At 31.8% G+C, this 17,628-nt stretch overlaps 1 protein-coding gene across 1 annotated transcript; it reads left to right on the forward strand.

Annotated features, from left to right (window-relative positions):
- Positions 1–13,539: 13,539 nt before the first annotated feature.
- Positions 13,540–16,606, forward strand: LOC143079561 (toll-like receptor 2). Its single transcript, XM_076254968.1, has one exon. It carries the CDS (start codon positions 13,611–13,613, stop codon positions 16,155–16,157), a length of 2,547 nt encoding a protein of 848 aa, XP_076111083.1. The 5' UTR covers positions 13,540–13,610; the 3' UTR covers positions 16,158–16,606.
- Positions 16,607–17,628: the final 1,022 nt, after the last annotated feature.

Consider the following 17,628-nt stretch of genomic DNA (forward strand, 5'->3'; position numbering starts at 1 on the left):
ACCACTTTTAGATGCAATGTTATTTGTGTATTTATCGTTGTTCCTTTATTAAGTTTCAAAGTTTAAAGAAAAGCCTCCAAGTTGTAGTTAGGTTTTTGAGTTAATTAAAAGATTGATATTATAGTATCTCAGATTCTGTGAAAACGGATACGAACATATAGTTCATAAGTCAAACACGTTACACATTAGTATACAATGATAAACGCTACAACAACAAGTCATTTACAGAAACTTGTAACTATACGAATTCTCCTGGAAATTTTCATTTTCGTTTTTTTTTTTAAGTTATTGCACGAAGCAAGGATACTCCTTTAAACGTTTAGGTTAGAATTATGGTTATTCTAATATTGCAAATTTTATAAATTTTACACCGCCAAACTGTGCGCATAGACAGTTTGGTTTGTTTCGTACAATGCATTACAACTTTGAATTAAAGCGAGGAGAGTTTGAGCACGGAACTTTATGACTAAATAATTTGCTTTAATTTTGTTATTCTCAATTCGTCATATTTACAGACGAACATTCATAAACACCTGCATAAATTGTTTTGTATTATTTCTCAGATACATAATACAAAGCTGGGTTTTCCTTTCAGGATTTCCCTTATAAGTTTGCTATTTCAAGAAAGCCTCTGAACCGGGAGACCTTAGATGGTGTAAAATAAGAAGATTTGGTATGATTGGCCATAATACAATTAGTAAGATAGAAAATGGGCGAAGATGTGAACGACGAAAAGTCATCAAATACACAAACTGTTAAGTGAGCTAGCGCTAGATGTATAACAGGCAATGGTTGACAAAATAACAAACAACAACCTGATGCATAAAATAAAACAAGAATTAACAAAGTACAATCATGCAATATAGTAAACAAGAGCAAACCATTTTAATTAATGGTCATAACTTTGGACTGGCATATTCAAAATCACTTTGAAAGACTCAGATTCGTAAAAAAAAAAAACGTTAAAAAGGAAAAATTTACTTTAAATTTGATGGATTGTCATTAAAGTGAGAGGGTTAGTGCTATAAAACCAGGTTAAATCCACCATTTTCTACATTTGAAAATGCCTGTATCAAGTCAGGAATATGACAGTTCTTGTCCATTCGTTTTTGATGCGTTTTGTTATTTGATTTTGCCATGTGATTATGGACTTTCCGAATTGATTTACCCCTAAGTTCAGTATTTTTGTGATTTAACTTTTTACTTTGATATTATATTTTATTCCAAAAGAGGGAAGAAAGATACCAGAGGGGCAGTCAAACTCATAAATCGAAAATAAACCGACAATGCCATGGCTAAAAATGAAAAAGACAAACAGACAAACAATAGTACACATGACACAACATATAAAACTTAAGAATAAGCAACACGAAAAGCTATATGGCTTATCCGATACCAAACCCCAAATCATTGAATAAACTAAGTTCTACCAGGCAAACAATTAAATCAGTACACCTTCATTTGACTCATATAAAAGACATCATATACAGTTTTTAAATGTTTTAAAATGTTTTCAAGTAACAATCCCTTCCTATTTGTATATAAAAAAAATTTTGTTCTTGGTATACACCAACAAGACAACACAACACAAGACAACAAACATAGAAAAAATACGTTTCGAACGCGACATACATTCTTACACATTAAACGTAAGCGATAAATTCAGCTATACAATGTGTCAAGCTTCGAGCAGAATCTTCTTACCCTCCCGGAGCTCCTGAGATCACGTCCGGTTTTTGGTTGGGTTCGTGTTGCTGAGTCTTAAGTTTTCTAGGTTGTGTCTTGTGTACTATAATTATTTGTCTGTTTGTATTTTTATTTTTTTAGATAAGGCGTTGTCAGTTAATTTTCAATCTATGAATTTGACTGTTCCTCTAGTATCTTGAGCCCCTCTTTCATATCGTCCCGAGTCTGATCAAGTTGCAAATGAAGTAAGCAGAAACAATCAAAAATCTGTTATTGACACTTAATTATTTTAATGATGAAAACACTTAAAATGTGAAAAGCGACAACTACTGACATAGTTCCTGACTTGGGACAGATCTATGAGAATGAAGAATGTTGGTTGTCTTTTCATTTTTTCTGTTGTCATGGTTCTGTTTTACTGTTTTTATTGAGTTCGTGATTTTTAACATCTTTTAACTAAGTTACAGCAGAGGCTTTATTTCAACCGAATTTTTGCTTTCAACAATTTATCCATGAAACGCTTTCTTTTTTATATGAAAAATATGCGTCGTGCATAAAGTTTCCTATAAATGTTTAGAATTAGTTTCCATCTATAGTTATAAATGACAAGAAGAAATATTTAAATACAGAAAATTTACTGCTTAGTCTTAGATTCGTGATTTTCTTTTATATTAGTTGTTATTGGCTTTAAACTATCTGTCAGTAACTACGAGTTCTCCCAGATATGTACAATGTACTAGGTGTCTTTTTGTTGTTGGGATGAACAAGTACCAAGTCACGTCCACGTGTCTTTGTTAAATATATTTCTATGTTTATCCATCTGATGAGTCAAGCCTTTTTCAACTGATTTCTATAGTTTGTTCTTATGTTACACCACTGTACCAAGTAAGAGGAGCTTTGGGACCCCGCGTACATATATAACCCTGCCTCAGTCTGATTGTATGTTCCTGTCCCAAGTTAGGAGCTTGTAATTAAGTGGTTGTCGTTTGTTGCTGTGTTACAAATTTGCTTTTCTTTCATTTTTTGAATATAAATTAGGTCGTTAGTTTTCTCTTTTGAATTGTATTACATTTGTGATTTCGGTGTCTTTTATAGCTGACTATACTGTATGGGCATGTTCATTGCTGAAGGTCGTACGGTGACTTATAGTTGTTAATTCATGTGTCATTTGTTCTCTTGTGGAAAGTTGTTTCATTTGCAATCATACCACATTTTTTTATATTTGCAACCAATACGTCAAGCCACATATATAGTAGATTTCTAGTCTGAAACGCATTTCTTTGTATTTAAATTGTATTACCTCCCTCAAAACGGCTTGCTTTTCATTTGACATTGTAGTGTTTTCGTTATAGAATTAACCTTAAGTTTGTTTATGCAAACCACAGAAGAAATCCCAATGTATCACACGGATATGTTTACATTCAGGAGAAGACTGGTGTTTTTTTTTTTAAAGAATCGATCATTGTATGCATTCAAAGCCTTAGCTTACCATAAAGTATATTACTTTTCATTATAATGGGCATATGGTTGTAGACTGTATTTAAAAAAACATTTGGTAGACATTCATAAAACATATCCTAGACATAAGAAGAATATTTTGTCCAGATGTTTGAAAGATGTTGTCTGGACATTTTCAATTGACACTGAATAATATAAAAATTATGTTATTTCAATATAAAATCAAGATATTTAAAAATAATGCTCTTTAAACATTCAGAACAAATATTTCCAGAAAATATGCTATTCACATGAGTAAAGCCAGACATATCACGTCAAAAACATGTTTTTGAATGATATTTTGGTGACATTTTGCAATATATTTTAAAAATATCAATAAAATATTTTTGTGCTACCTGGGTAATCCAATTACAAAAAAACATCAAGGATTCAAACTTTTGAAGTCTCATAACCAAAACTTTGAATGCCTCGGAAAGGTTATTTCAGATATGAATAGCCATAAACCGTCATATTAATAGCATCTCTTTCAAACTTAAAAACTTCATTTATACTGCAACTAGTTGTGTTTATTTCCTAAACATATATTGTAACACAGCTTTATTTTGTGCAATGTCAATTTCATCATGGAACACTTTTTCCACAGTCAGGGGTTCATTAAGGGATGAAAATAAGAAATTTGTGTAACAATTTAAAGAGCTATAAATTTATTTATTTAAGTTGCAGTATAAAAACAATATTTGTTTTCTGCAGTCGTAGCTGGTATTTTTTTAGAGAAGAGGGGCGAAATATACCAGAGGGACAACTCATAGATAAATAAGCCGACGCCATGGCTAAAAAATAAAAAGACAAACAGACAAATAATAGTACACAAGACACAACATAGAAAACTAAAGACTTAACAACACAAACCTAACCAAAAACTGGGGGTGATCTCAGGTGCTCCGGAAGGGTAAGCAGTTCCTGCTCCACCATTGTCCACATGTTGCACTCGTCGTGTTGCTCGTGCTATAACAATCCCGGTAAATAGTCTAATTCGGTAAGTCCGTGACATTCGTGAAAATATAACTGAATTGTAGTTACAGAACATATTGGCTATCATCCACATGCGTTTGGGAGTGTATCTCCCCCACCCCTTTATTTATTTGTGCGAGTATATTGTATTTGAAATAGTTTTGTCATATTTCAACGTAGATATAAACTTAGTATTACTTATTTAAAGTGTTCAAAGTCTTTTCAATGCGACTTATCAATATTAGTAAAAAAAATCCCTCTATTCTATCTTAGAATAAAATAAAATATAAACACACACCACATAAAGGAGGATCAAACGCGTTTGTGGCGTTGATCCTCCTTTTTTTGATCAACGCCACAAACGCGTTTGATATCATCTGTGAAACGGATATTCCATAACGGTCAACCAACTCGTGATAGTTATGGACTTCTAATGATTAATGAAATTCTTTTTTTATTTAAACCTATACATGTAGGCTAATCAAATAACTAATTGCATACTTACTATAAAAGTGACAAAAAAAACTGAATAGCCATAACGGATAAGTCATCACATAATTCAGTTATGGGTTACTTCCCCTAATAATCCAGGTATTAATGTAATTGATTCATTTTTCTTTAAATAATTTTATGATTTTTTTTTATGTATTTTCTACATAAGAACAATATTTTTATTTAGATTTTATACTCACTTGGAATATTAATTATATATTTGATATTATTTTTGCAAATATTTTCTTCATTTAATACCGATATCGTAAGAATCACCAAATTGAATTGGACAACTTTTCAAACTTCATGTGTAGTCTCATTGGCGATTATACCACAAGATATGTATAATATCGCATATATTTGATGGAACTCTCAGTATACATACTGAGATTAAACAAAATTTATTAAGACCAGCTAACGGGTGTATCAAAATTCATCTGCCCTCATCGTCAGTTCCTATATCACATGTTCGCTGAACTTATACAAATATTTTAAGGTAAATTAGTCATATTGTATAGAAAACACACAACTCTACTTTAAAAAAATCAGAAGATTGAGAACCATGGCATTAGAGACATATAAAATGATTAATAAATCAAATCCAGAATTCCTACATAATTTAGTAAATATTAAAGAAAATTCATATAACTTCAGGTACAAAGGCATAGCAGATATACCACGGCCAAAAACATCAAGGTATGTTAAGAAAAGCTGTTATGAGGCAGCAAAACTCTGGAACTCCTTGCCAAATGAGGAAAGGTGCTTATCAACTTTTGGCCAGTTCAAAAATTTTATCTCCACCTGGTGTTTTTCAGAAAAATGTACATGCAGTTCTTGTAAATAATGTACTTACTTGCTGCCCCATAACTTGATCTCAAAGCCTGCTGTTTTTTTTTTTTTTTTTTTTTTTTTTTTTTTATGTTTTATCTTTTTGCAGTTATTTTTATTTTTTATTTAGCCATTTATTTCTTTTACTTATGCATTACCTTTGCTATAGCTGCATGCAGTCTTTTGTTTGTGCTTATAGTGTTAAGTTTGCATGTGCTACTCTGATATAAATACTATGTGCTACTATATATGTGCTGATATTAGACATTTGTTTTAATATATCTTGCTTAGCTTTTATTCTGCATGTGCTATTTATGCATTAATATAGAATGAAATTCAAAACAGTGTGGCTGTGGCCATTGATTGACACATTAAATTCATCCATTGACTGGGACAATTTAGGTGAACGTTTGTATGTAACGACCACTGCTCACTATGTACTTTTTAAAGACACGTAAACTATGGGGTCACCAAAGGTTCTCAACACCTTAATAAAGTAATTCGAAAAATTAATCAGAAATAACACGATGTTTTGATTTATATCAATTATATAAATCAAAACATAAAGGTTATTCCTGATTAATTTTTTGAATTATTTTATAATTAAAGGCGTTAAGAAACCTTTGGTGACCCCACAGTTTAAATGTCTATCGTAGGTACGTCGTGAACAGTGGTCGTTACAGACAAACGTTCACGTAAATTGTCCCAGTCAATGGACGAATTTAATGTGTCAATCAATGACCACAGCCACACTGTTTTGAATTTCATTCTATATATATGTGATGTCTGTATGTTTGTGTTGTATGTGTATCTGATGGTATTACATGTATGTGTGTGTTGTATGTGTATCTGATGTTATTACATGTATGTTTGTGTTGTATGTGTATCTGATGTTATTACATGTATGTTTGTGTTGTATGTGTATCTGATGTTATTACATGTATGTTTGTGTTGTATGTGTATCTGATGTTATTACATGTATGTTTTGTTTATTAATATCAGTCGGTTAAAGAGCTCTTAAGAGCTCATGTTCTTTGTTATTATGTATATATGCAACCCGACTTTAAATAAAGATTACTTTACTTTACTTTACACTTATATGACCTTGCATGAATGTTTGATTCAAAATTTTGACAAAATCTGTGGATAGCCCATCTAGTGAACCTTGACCTTAAAAAACATTTTGATTCCTATAAGACACAATAAACTTTAAAACGATAATTGGAATAGTATTGATTTTTTCGATGTTACAAATAGTTTTTGAATTGAATTTTCGAAAAATTCAGTATTTGGATACATTGTACCTTGTTTGGTCAGTGCATATTAAGCTGTTATTGCTTGTCTGGACTTTTTCAGCAATGAAAGTTAATGGAACCTAATTAAATTCGTCATCGTCTTTTTCTGCCTTTTTTGCATATAGTTTAACCTCTTTTTAAAATACCTTATATTTTTGTTATAATTTTGTATTCCTTAACTTTTTGCCATTGCAAAATGGCTGATTCAAATTAAAACTGTCTTGCGTCTATTTCATATGGATTATTTACATAGTAATCAGCCATTAATTTGATACTGGACCAATTGCATAGTAGACATGCATTACTTTGATACTGGACCAATTGCATAGTAGACATGCATTACTTTGATACTGGACCATTTGCAAAGTAGACATGCATTACTTTGATACTGGACCATTTGCATAGTAGACATGCATTACTTTGATACTGGACCATTTGCATAGTAGACATGCATTACTTTGATACTGGACCATTTGCATAGTAGACAACCATTACGCTGATGCTGGACCATGCATTTGCATAGTAGACAACCATTACGCTGATGCTGGACCATGCATTTGCATAGTAGACAGCCATTACGCTGATGCTGGACCATGCATTTGCATAGTAGACAGCCATTACTTTGATACTGAATGTATTGCTTCATGACATATCTATTACTCGTAAATTTTATTTTTAGAAAATGTGTTATTCTATCAAAATTAGGGTTCCTCTTTCAAAGCTGCCTCAAGATGATGAACTGCGGTCGTTTTGATTCTCCCTAATTTGTAAGTATAAGAATGAGGTGATCTGCCGGGAATAATTGCCAATGAAATAACAATCCGCCAAAGTTCAAATGAATTGGATGTAAGTTATAATAGGCATTATTGAACCTTCAACAATGAGAAAACCCCAATTTAGTGTTTTGCTTTTATTTTTTTTATTTTTGTTTTTTTTGTTTCTAGCAATGCTGATAAGATTTAGTCATTCATTTCGATTGGTCTGCATGACCCTAAAATAACTCTCACCCTTTTTTCACCCCAGGAGAAATTATGGCTATCATCTGTCCAGTTTTCATGGATTCAAATAGTTCATAGTGTACATTTTTATTAATTTCAGTCAGTGGACAATGTCGTTTTTTAAAATTAACATAGGTGAATATAGTTCAATGTCAGAAAAACCCTGTTGTCAACTTTCAAATTAACTGTTGGCGTCCATCGTCCGTCGCCGTCCGTCATCCGTTATAATCATTAAATACTATTTCTTGTATTACTGATATCTGCTTTCTTAGTTTAATTTTATTATCTATAGCGGATTGGGAAACAAGCGATTGCAATTTATATAAATACCTTTCCTCTTTGCGGGTTGCAAGTTCTGCCTTGTGGTGGCATTAGCCTGCTCTGTATCGAAATCTGCAAGGGTGTCTTTTACGTGCAAGAGATGTGGCTCTCTCTTAACACACCCTTTATCGACCCCTTCCGACGGACTATCAAAGTTTCTCGATCAAGACCATACTCGCAAATGTTGTCAAGGAAGAGCCGAAAATTCAGTCCCTGAAAATTTTCTCCCCGGTTCGGGGATCGAACCAGGAACCTTTCTGGTGGTAGTCTGATGCGCTAACCACTACACCACGGCTCTCCATACTAAACCTTGATAAAATATAAGCTGCGTCGGATAGATATCGACCTTTTGCAAGTGCACATATACGTGTACATGATTGAAGTAAAAGATTAAGATTAGCCTTTGTTATGGGGTTTTTATAATAACTGATCAATTTTCAAACAGTTACAGGCTTTCCGTAAAGAGATTTTTTTTTTATTCAGCGAAATAATTAAACAACATTTCAAGTTCATAAGTTCAATTTCTATTTTACGCATCTCAATTATATTGAAGTATTTATTGTTCATATCCTGTTCTACTTTTGACGAAGTTATCCTAATTATTGATAACAAATAATGAGGAAGGAAGAAAAGCTATGTCGCAACAAGCATAACAATTCAATCAGACATTGGTGAAGGAAGCCGAAGTGCACGGGACAACCACTGAACTTCAACAGGGAAATCTAACTATTCATAACAACGGTATGTGTAACTTAAAAGTTGTAAGAGAACACATTACATATAAATAATGTAGACTGAAGTTACTTTGTATTTCAAAACACGCAATAACATAAAATAGGAGTAGGTAAAAAACGAATATCCGTTAATATCAGATTGATGCTTGACGCCATTTTTATCACTGTGAGATATATTGGCTGTCAGTTTTTTTTTTTGGTGGAGAGAGCTGCTGGCCGACCTTTGGTAAAAAAAAAAACCTAGTCAAATAAGCTAGGTATTTACAGGCTAGTGACACAGTACTTTGACGAATTACACCACTCGATTACTGACGTCCTCATATTAATATCTGAAACAATTACACTAGATACTCGTACTAAGAAAGACAACTCAACAGATAATGACAAAATCCATAAAAACATTTTTTTAAAGAAAAATAAGCATATTATATATCGGTGAAACAATATTGATTGTGTGTTCAAACATTTTTTTTCGTGTGATATATATGTCAAATCAAAGCCAACACATAGGGCATTCTAGTGGTACTCTTTTATGATTGATTAGAATTTTATTTAGCAGTATTTTTTTTTGGCCTAATCTATAGATGGATGAAGAAAATACACCGAAAAATTCAAATTTTAAAACATTGCTCATGTCATTGATGTAAGATAAGATTTAAAAGTAATGTACATTGATATTTATCGATAAGTAATTTTCAAAGATAACCACATGACATGCATAGGCGGATCTAGCTATTTTCCAGCCCAGGATAAAAAGGGGGAAGTGTCCAACCATAAATTTTCATTCAAAGCATTGATGTAAAAAGAAAAGGGGGGCTGCAAACCCCTGGACCCCCTTGGATCAGCCTCAGACAAGTTATAAGACGTCAGGAGTTTTTTTGTTATTGTTTTTTCAGTATTCAGTTGAAGAAAAGTTAACATTTTTATTGTAAGGTAAGAAATTCCCCAAGAAAATCCTTGTGAACTAAGGTGCAAAATTATTTTATCTATCAGTCATATTTTTTTTAATTAAAATTATATTTGGTATTTGAATTACTACACCATAATATGCAGTTAAATTGACCATTTTTTTTTTATGAAAGTATTAACGATTCTAAAGGTCATGCACTATTTACTTAAATGAAAAAAAGGTCAATTTAAATTAAACACATAAATCCTCAACATGCGTGACCAAATCGTTTAACTTGTGGCTGTGGTCTTCCCTATTGCCTGCGCTTTACTTAGAATTTATTGACGCTGATCAATAACTTTTTATTCATATTTGCGATATACATGTACGTCTTTCAAACAAATCATACGACGCGGAACTTGTTTGGTTTTTACCCGCACCGATGGTGATTTATGTTTGAGTTTATTTGATTTGATAGGAAAGATCTTTCAATACACAATTATATCGTAAAAGTACATATTATAGATCATAAATTAAACCTATTGTATACGCCTTTCATCTTTCGGAAGTGAATTCACATTGGAAACAGATAAAGGAAATCACACTCCAGTAAAACGCTCATTTAGAAAAAGATCGAAAACATTTTTATAACAATTATTATTATTTGGGAGGGGTGTCAAATTTTTTAAGTGTAGAAAAAACACTGTGACCTATATGTTTTTGAGACAATGGAGGATTTTCCTATTCATCCGGCAACTATTCATTTAAAAGGTTGTCAATGATATATTTTGGAATAAATCCCGAGAGCCGACATTATTAACCCAGAAAAATAAAACTCGATATCACAAACAAGCCATTAGGCTTTACATTTTCAATGACTGCATGAAGAAAATTTTATACGGTCAATGTATTTGCCAGCGTAGATAGCATAGTAGCATACAATGTAGTTGCAAGGATAGGACAAGCTTCGCAGATGTAATATTTGTTAAGATCAAATATGGTATTTTAGCAACTGGTTAACTGGTTTTTAATTAATTTGATTAATTAGCGCTAAATGACTTCTGCCAATATTCATATCTAATGTTTGCATTTTTTTTTTTATTTCATATTAGAAGAACTACATGTACAATGTACCCAAAAAATGTATGGTTAGACAAAGGGAAATGTGGCATGATTGAAAGTAATCAATTACAGAATCTGTATCAATTATAAGATACAAAATGACTATGATGTAGGCAAATAAAGGTTACCAATATCGTATAGTAAGATATAAAAGGTCCCGACAAGACCTAGGTTTAAACAATTCAAACGAGGAAAACCAACTGCTTATCTGTATTCTAAATCGACAATTATAATCGGAAAATAACATTTTAATGTTTTCCCCCCTTTTAACGGTTTTCCCATCGTTTTATCAATTTTAAAATAGCATGATATAAACTCCATTTTGACAAAATATGAATTATCTTAATCGTTTTTCAATTTAAGGCCCACAAACTACCTTAATCGTGATCAAGCACGCGGAAACGAAAGGCTGGGAAGGAAAGAAAATGAATCAAACAAAATGTTGGGAAGGAAAGAAAAGAAATCGATAATTTAAAATCAAAAAAAGGAACGAAAAAAAGAGTTAAAAGGTGTCCCCCTGGCTTTGTATTTTGCTTTTGTTCCGCAATTTTACAGGGTTTTTTTTAAAGTTTTTGGAGTACATATATTTGTTAAACGTTGTTTGTCTCTTGAACTCTTTTCTCCTTTTTTTTTTCGTGCCGTTTTTTTTCCCACGTCTTATAACTAGACATGCTCTAAGTAAATTCGTATATTTTTTTCTAATAATAGAATAAAGGAAATTTTAATAATCTTGGGATATTCCAATCTTTACATTATAAAGATCTATCCAAAAAGACTGTTTAAAATGTTTGAACAGTGGCGAAGTACTGATTACGTGCCTAATGATACAGGAACGTACAAGTTGAGGGATAAAATGCAAGATCATGGTGTCATTAAAAATTGAAAATTTAGAGTAAAATTTCCAATCAAAACGTCCTCTTGTAATATTAAAGGAAATAAACTTAATAAAACACACTCTTGTAAGTTTACGAAGAAAATGTACTAAATCATAAGACAATAATGAGGTTTAATGCTAAGATCCATCATAATCGTATATGTGAACAGGGTATTTGAACACGGACGTTTGCATGACCTGCTTACCCTTCCGGAGCATCTGAGATCAGCCCAGTTTATGGTGGGGTTCGTGTTGCATTGTCTTTGGTTTTCTGTGTTGTGTTTTGTGTACTGATTGTATTTTTTTTATGCATGACGTTGTTTAATTGTTGTTTTATTTTACTCATGAGTTTGAATATCCCTTTGATATCAAAGTTTTTGCTTAAATAACAAAATGTAAACTATTTTTTGGTTTATTACCCACTTTTAGAAGATTAATCATTCAAATACAAAACAAAACTTTCACTGGTGGAATTTATGATGTATCCAAATACTGAACAATAATGCTTTATCGAGTCCTGCTTTAAAATTTAGCAGAATCAAATCAATTTTATATTTTAATATTTAAGTATTCGAATAAATTTGGGACAAAACTTTTATAAAATTCATTTTTTAATGATTGTTGTATCGGCGCCTCGTGCATTTTAAGACTTCCAAGTTAAGATAAACTGTTACGAGTTTCTTGGAATCATATTTTTAAGAGGCTGTATAAGTATATAAGATTCATCTATAAGGGCGTCAGCCCGAATAAAATTTACACCAAGATATTATTGTCATCCCAAAATTATAGTTTTAAATAAATTTGGATAGGATCTTTCAGTGAGTGATTTTGTCGAAAAGCATGATAAATGCGAAGTATACGATTTCATTTAACGACAATTGGTGTAAATGGAAATACAGGCGATTTTGGTTCGTCAATTTTTGGTTTTCGCTTTATACGTTCCTAGAATATATCATCTATATATATTCATAAAAACAAATCTAGAGGGAGAAATGTGAGAAAAGAAATGATAGGAAAATGATTTGTTGACAGATCTCAGTGCCAATAATTTAAAAGGCAGACATAAATATTTTTTAACATTGTCATAAAGTGGGATGTTTGGCTAACCATTAAACCAAGTTCAACCCACCATTTTTTTCCTAATATGTCTTGTAGCAAGTCGTTAATATGGCAGTTGTTATCAAATACTAGTAGTTCACTTCTTTGTGTGTTGGTTTTTTTTTTGTTTCACTTCAGCGTTCATGTTGTTTCTTTGTTCCCTCTTATAGTTGATGTGTTTCCCTCGGTTTTGGTTTGTAACCCGGATTTGTTTTTTCTCTATCTTTTATGATTTGAATGATTGAGTTGATTAAAACACTGAACATTTATTTACACTTCTCCTGGTTAGTTTGTAATTTTAAGTTTATGTTTGTATTGTTCGCATGTGCTTTAATATTTAATGTAAGTGTTTATATATATATATATAATTGTTCTCTGTAACTATGTTATTTGTCGTAAATTAGATTTAAAATTCATTCATTCATTCATATCAAACAAATTTTGCATATAATATACACAAATGGCGAATATGTCTAGGAAGATCTTCACTTTTGGGTAATACCCAACATAAAAGGCCAAATAACATCAATACCGAATTTCCTGGGAAGATTATAACGGAAAATCCTTTATGAAATGACAAAATCAAAAGCTAAAACACACCAAACGCCTGAGTGGAAAACAACTGTCATATTCCTGACTTGGTACAAACATTTCCTTATGAAGACATTATATTATAAATCCTTATCAACTGTCAATGTTAAAAACCTTCCTAAAGTTTAAAAATAGTTTAAAAAATTTATTTAACCAAAGGATTGTTAACCCTTGGAATAGAAATAATCAATTAAGTTTATTTTAGATGTGAAAATGAAGAAGACATTAAATCTGTTCATTTTGTTCATTATCATAGCAGTAACAAATGGGAATCTAAAATCGTCATGTATGTACGAGAGAAGTATACAACATAAGCTAATTGCTCATTGTGAAAATCAAGGATTTACATCTGTGCCAAGGAATCTCAGACGAGATATCTACGAGTTAATTCTTTCAAATAACTCAATACATATGCTGACAAACAATTCATTCATCAACTATTCGAAAATGGAAAGGCTTATTTTAACTGGAAATAATATATCTGTAATTCAGCAGGATGCGTTTTCTGGACTTAATTTGTTAAAAGTTTTGAAGGTAAATGATAATTTGATTAACATCACAACTATTCCGCATGGTGTTTTCAGACATCTTAGTAATTTAGCTGTTCTAGACATCAGTCGAAATAAAATGCCATTGGATACAAACATTCCGTTTCTTTATCCCGATGTCACATTTTCTACACTAACTCGATTACAAAATTTGTCAATGGATCTATTCATGTTTCCTGTATTTCGATCAGGATTTGCTGCACTTCAAGATCTTAAAGTATTGAACTTTGCTACTTGTAATTTGCATAATAGTAGTGGATTTAAGCTTTTCAACTCAACATTTGAAAACTTCTCGCCAGACCTTAAAGAACTTTATATCAGCGGTTGTCGCAATTTCTTTCTAATGGAACATGGACTGTTAGAACATTTTCCAAACTTGAAAGTTTTAGATCTGTCAAAATCGTATGTTCACCTTTATCAAGCATTGCGTATTCTTCATCCATATCAGAATAAAAACATGTCCGTTATAAACTTTCACCGCATAAGCGATAATTCAATAAATGAAAATAATTTTCCGTACTCTGTTATTATAACAGAAGAATTAATGAAATATCTAAGAACTATATGCATTGAAGCATTAGATTTATCCAAAGCTGGTATAGTGGATTATCAGCAAAAATCTTTGTTTTCGTTCGAACGTCCTGAATGTATTAAAACATTTATAATATCAGCTAACCGGTTACCTTCATCGACAGCTGATCACTACTTTCAAGTAGTTACATTTTTCAAAAGCGCAATTAACATGAAAGTGTACGATTTTTCCTACCTTACTGTGGATTATATCAATCCACTGTATTTAGACGTTTACCATCCGGAAGTTTTAAATCACTTTCCAGAAATAACTGAAACACATAAAAGTCCTCGGCATTTTACGTTTTCGATTCCATCGTCAATAGAATTTCTTAGATTTACGCACATACAAATAGCTTTTACATCTGTTTCTTTCACATGTGCCAATACATCGCTGAAGTACCTCGATGTGTCATTTGGTGTTTACCAAAATTATCCTGATTTTACAGACGACTGTGTAAAGCAACTGGAATATTTGGACATATCTGGAATTCCAGTTACAATTATAACATTTCCATCGATATTCATGCCAAAACTTTCAATTCTGAAAGTGACGAATGCACGCATAGACCAAGTTATAATCAAAGGTAAACAGTGGATGTCTTTCAGAGCTCCAAATTTAAGAAAAATAGACATATCTTTCAATAATCTTTGGACTTTAGAGGAAACGACACTTTTAAATCAGCCGAATATAACACATTTGAATATGTCAAACAACCTTTTCAGGACCATTCCTTCTTTTGTTACCAACTTACAAAAGTTGGAATCTTTAGATCTATCCAATAATTTGATCAGTTCTATTGGTGAAACCCTACGAAGTAAACTGGATAAAGTTGTGATTTCAAATCACAGCCTCATTCTAAATTTGAATAACAACGCTTTGGTCTGTTCATGTGACACTTTAGACTTTCTTTTGTGGTTTGCAAAAACTAAAGTAACATTTACGAACGGGGACAATTATAACTGTACTATGTCAGATGGCAAACAAGCCCAATTAAAGGAGGTAATAAAAAATACGGCGAAATACTTTTCGGACTGCAAAGCTACTATATGGCTCCAAGTTGGAATAATATTGGTTGGTAGTGCATTTGGTATATTCATACCACTTTCTCTCCTTTATAACTATAGATGGAAAATAATTCTTTACATGTATAGAAAAGTTCGGCATGTCGTTGAGAAAAATTTACATGAAAACTATATGTACGACGCATATGTTTCGTATGAAGACAGAAGCGTAACGTGGATACAGAAGTTTTTTCTTCCAAAAATTGAAGAAAAATGGGGACTTAAAGTGTGCTTACATGATCGAGATCTTCTTCCTGGAGATCCTACTGCAGATGCAAAAGCAGAATCAATTCAGCAAAGTAGACATGTTGTATTCATCATTACTGAACATTTTACCGAAGGAAAATGGGGAAGATTCGAAATAGAAAGAGCAAAGTACGAAAAGTATACTACAAACTTTAGAAAAATAATTGTTATTTTACAAAATATTCAAATCAAGGATATACCAGACGAAATAATTAACATTTCTAATGATGTGTATTTTATTGAATTACCATTGGACGAAAACGAAGCTGGTGACTATACTGATTATCAAAGCCAATGGCTTAGACTTAAGGCTCTTCTTTATTTGAATTAGAAATAAAAAAAAAATATATATACATTAATATACATACTGCACAAAAATATATACATTAATATACATACTGCACATCAAAGTGAATATCATAACGATAATCTGTATGCAATATTTTAGAATGTTTTGAGATTGTAAGTAACTGCTAAGGTTCAACCTAACCGTGTCATTGAGGTGAACAGAAAACCTTAAAATAAACATACTAAAACTGATGAATTATAAATTGTTTTAAAGTTACTGAATCTTCACAGACATTTATTGTGTGAAAACAAGGATATTTTGATTTCCCTAAAACTGAAAATCGTCGATTACCAGCAAGATCTTTTTTTTTTTCAGCAATAAACCGTACATAATGAGCTAATTAATGGACGTCAAATAGGAAGTTATATGACTATTCAATAATTTATTGCATTTTGTATACCATGAAGAGCAAATAAAGAAAATCAAGATTAGTTTTCTTGTTATCACATAATTTTCCATTCCAATCTTTATTTTAAAATTTCAGTAACAGTTCAATGCTTTGAAAATGTATACATTAGTTTAAACATATTTATAGTGGATTGGGAAACAAGTTTTGCAACTTATATTAATCCCTTTCAACTTTGCGGGTGCGAGTGCTGCCTTGTAGCGGCATAAGCCTGCTCTTTTTTCGAAATCTACAAGGGAGTCTTTTACGTGCAAGAGATATGGCTCTCTCTTAACACGGGTCAGCCATTTATCGTCCCCTTCCGACATTAGGATATTATTAGGTTATTTGTCCATGAAAAGATCGGTGTCGATGTGTTTTACAGGCGAATTCAAATATTTTGCTAAAGTATATGAACAAGAAACATGATATATGTAACACTTATGGATGACTCTTGATAGTAGGTACAATTATATGCATTTGATACAAGTGGGTGTTTTAAAACATGAGATCGTCACAAACTAAAATAAACAGAATTTTAAGTTATCGTTTTTCAAAAATATTTGTTGGAATAAGACATGTTTATTATATGTATACAATGTACATGTATACATACATTTAGGCTATCACATAATACTAGGAAATAACGGGATATATGTATTGCAAAACAGAAATATACTCTGGCCTTTGTTAGTCTTGTATGTTTTTTTTTTTTTTAATTTTAGTTCATTTATATATTTCGGAGTTTAGTATGACGTCCATTTTCACTGAACTAGTACACATTTTTATTTAGGGGCCAACTGAGGCCCACCTCCGGGTGCGGGATTTTCTAGCTGCATTGAAGACCTATTGGTAGCCTTCGGCTGTTATCTGCTCTTTGGTCAGGTTGTTGTCTCTTTGACATATTCCCTATTTTTATTCTCAATTTTATTTGCACAGCAGTGTTGTCATGGCTAGTAGTTGATTATTATAATTCAAGTGCATGTGAAAAGAGTAGACGTAAGTGACACAGCAGATTAAGATTGACTGTTCTTTGAACATGACCAGACCTTGATTTATAACGCTAGA

Source organism: Mytilus galloprovincialis, chromosome 6 (assembly GCF_965363235.1).
Source record: "Mytilus galloprovincialis chromosome 6, xbMytGall1.hap1.1, whole genome shotgun sequence".
In the NCBI taxonomy this organism is placed as follows: Eukaryota; Metazoa; Mollusca; class Bivalvia; order Mytilida; family Mytilidae; genus Mytilus; species Mytilus galloprovincialis.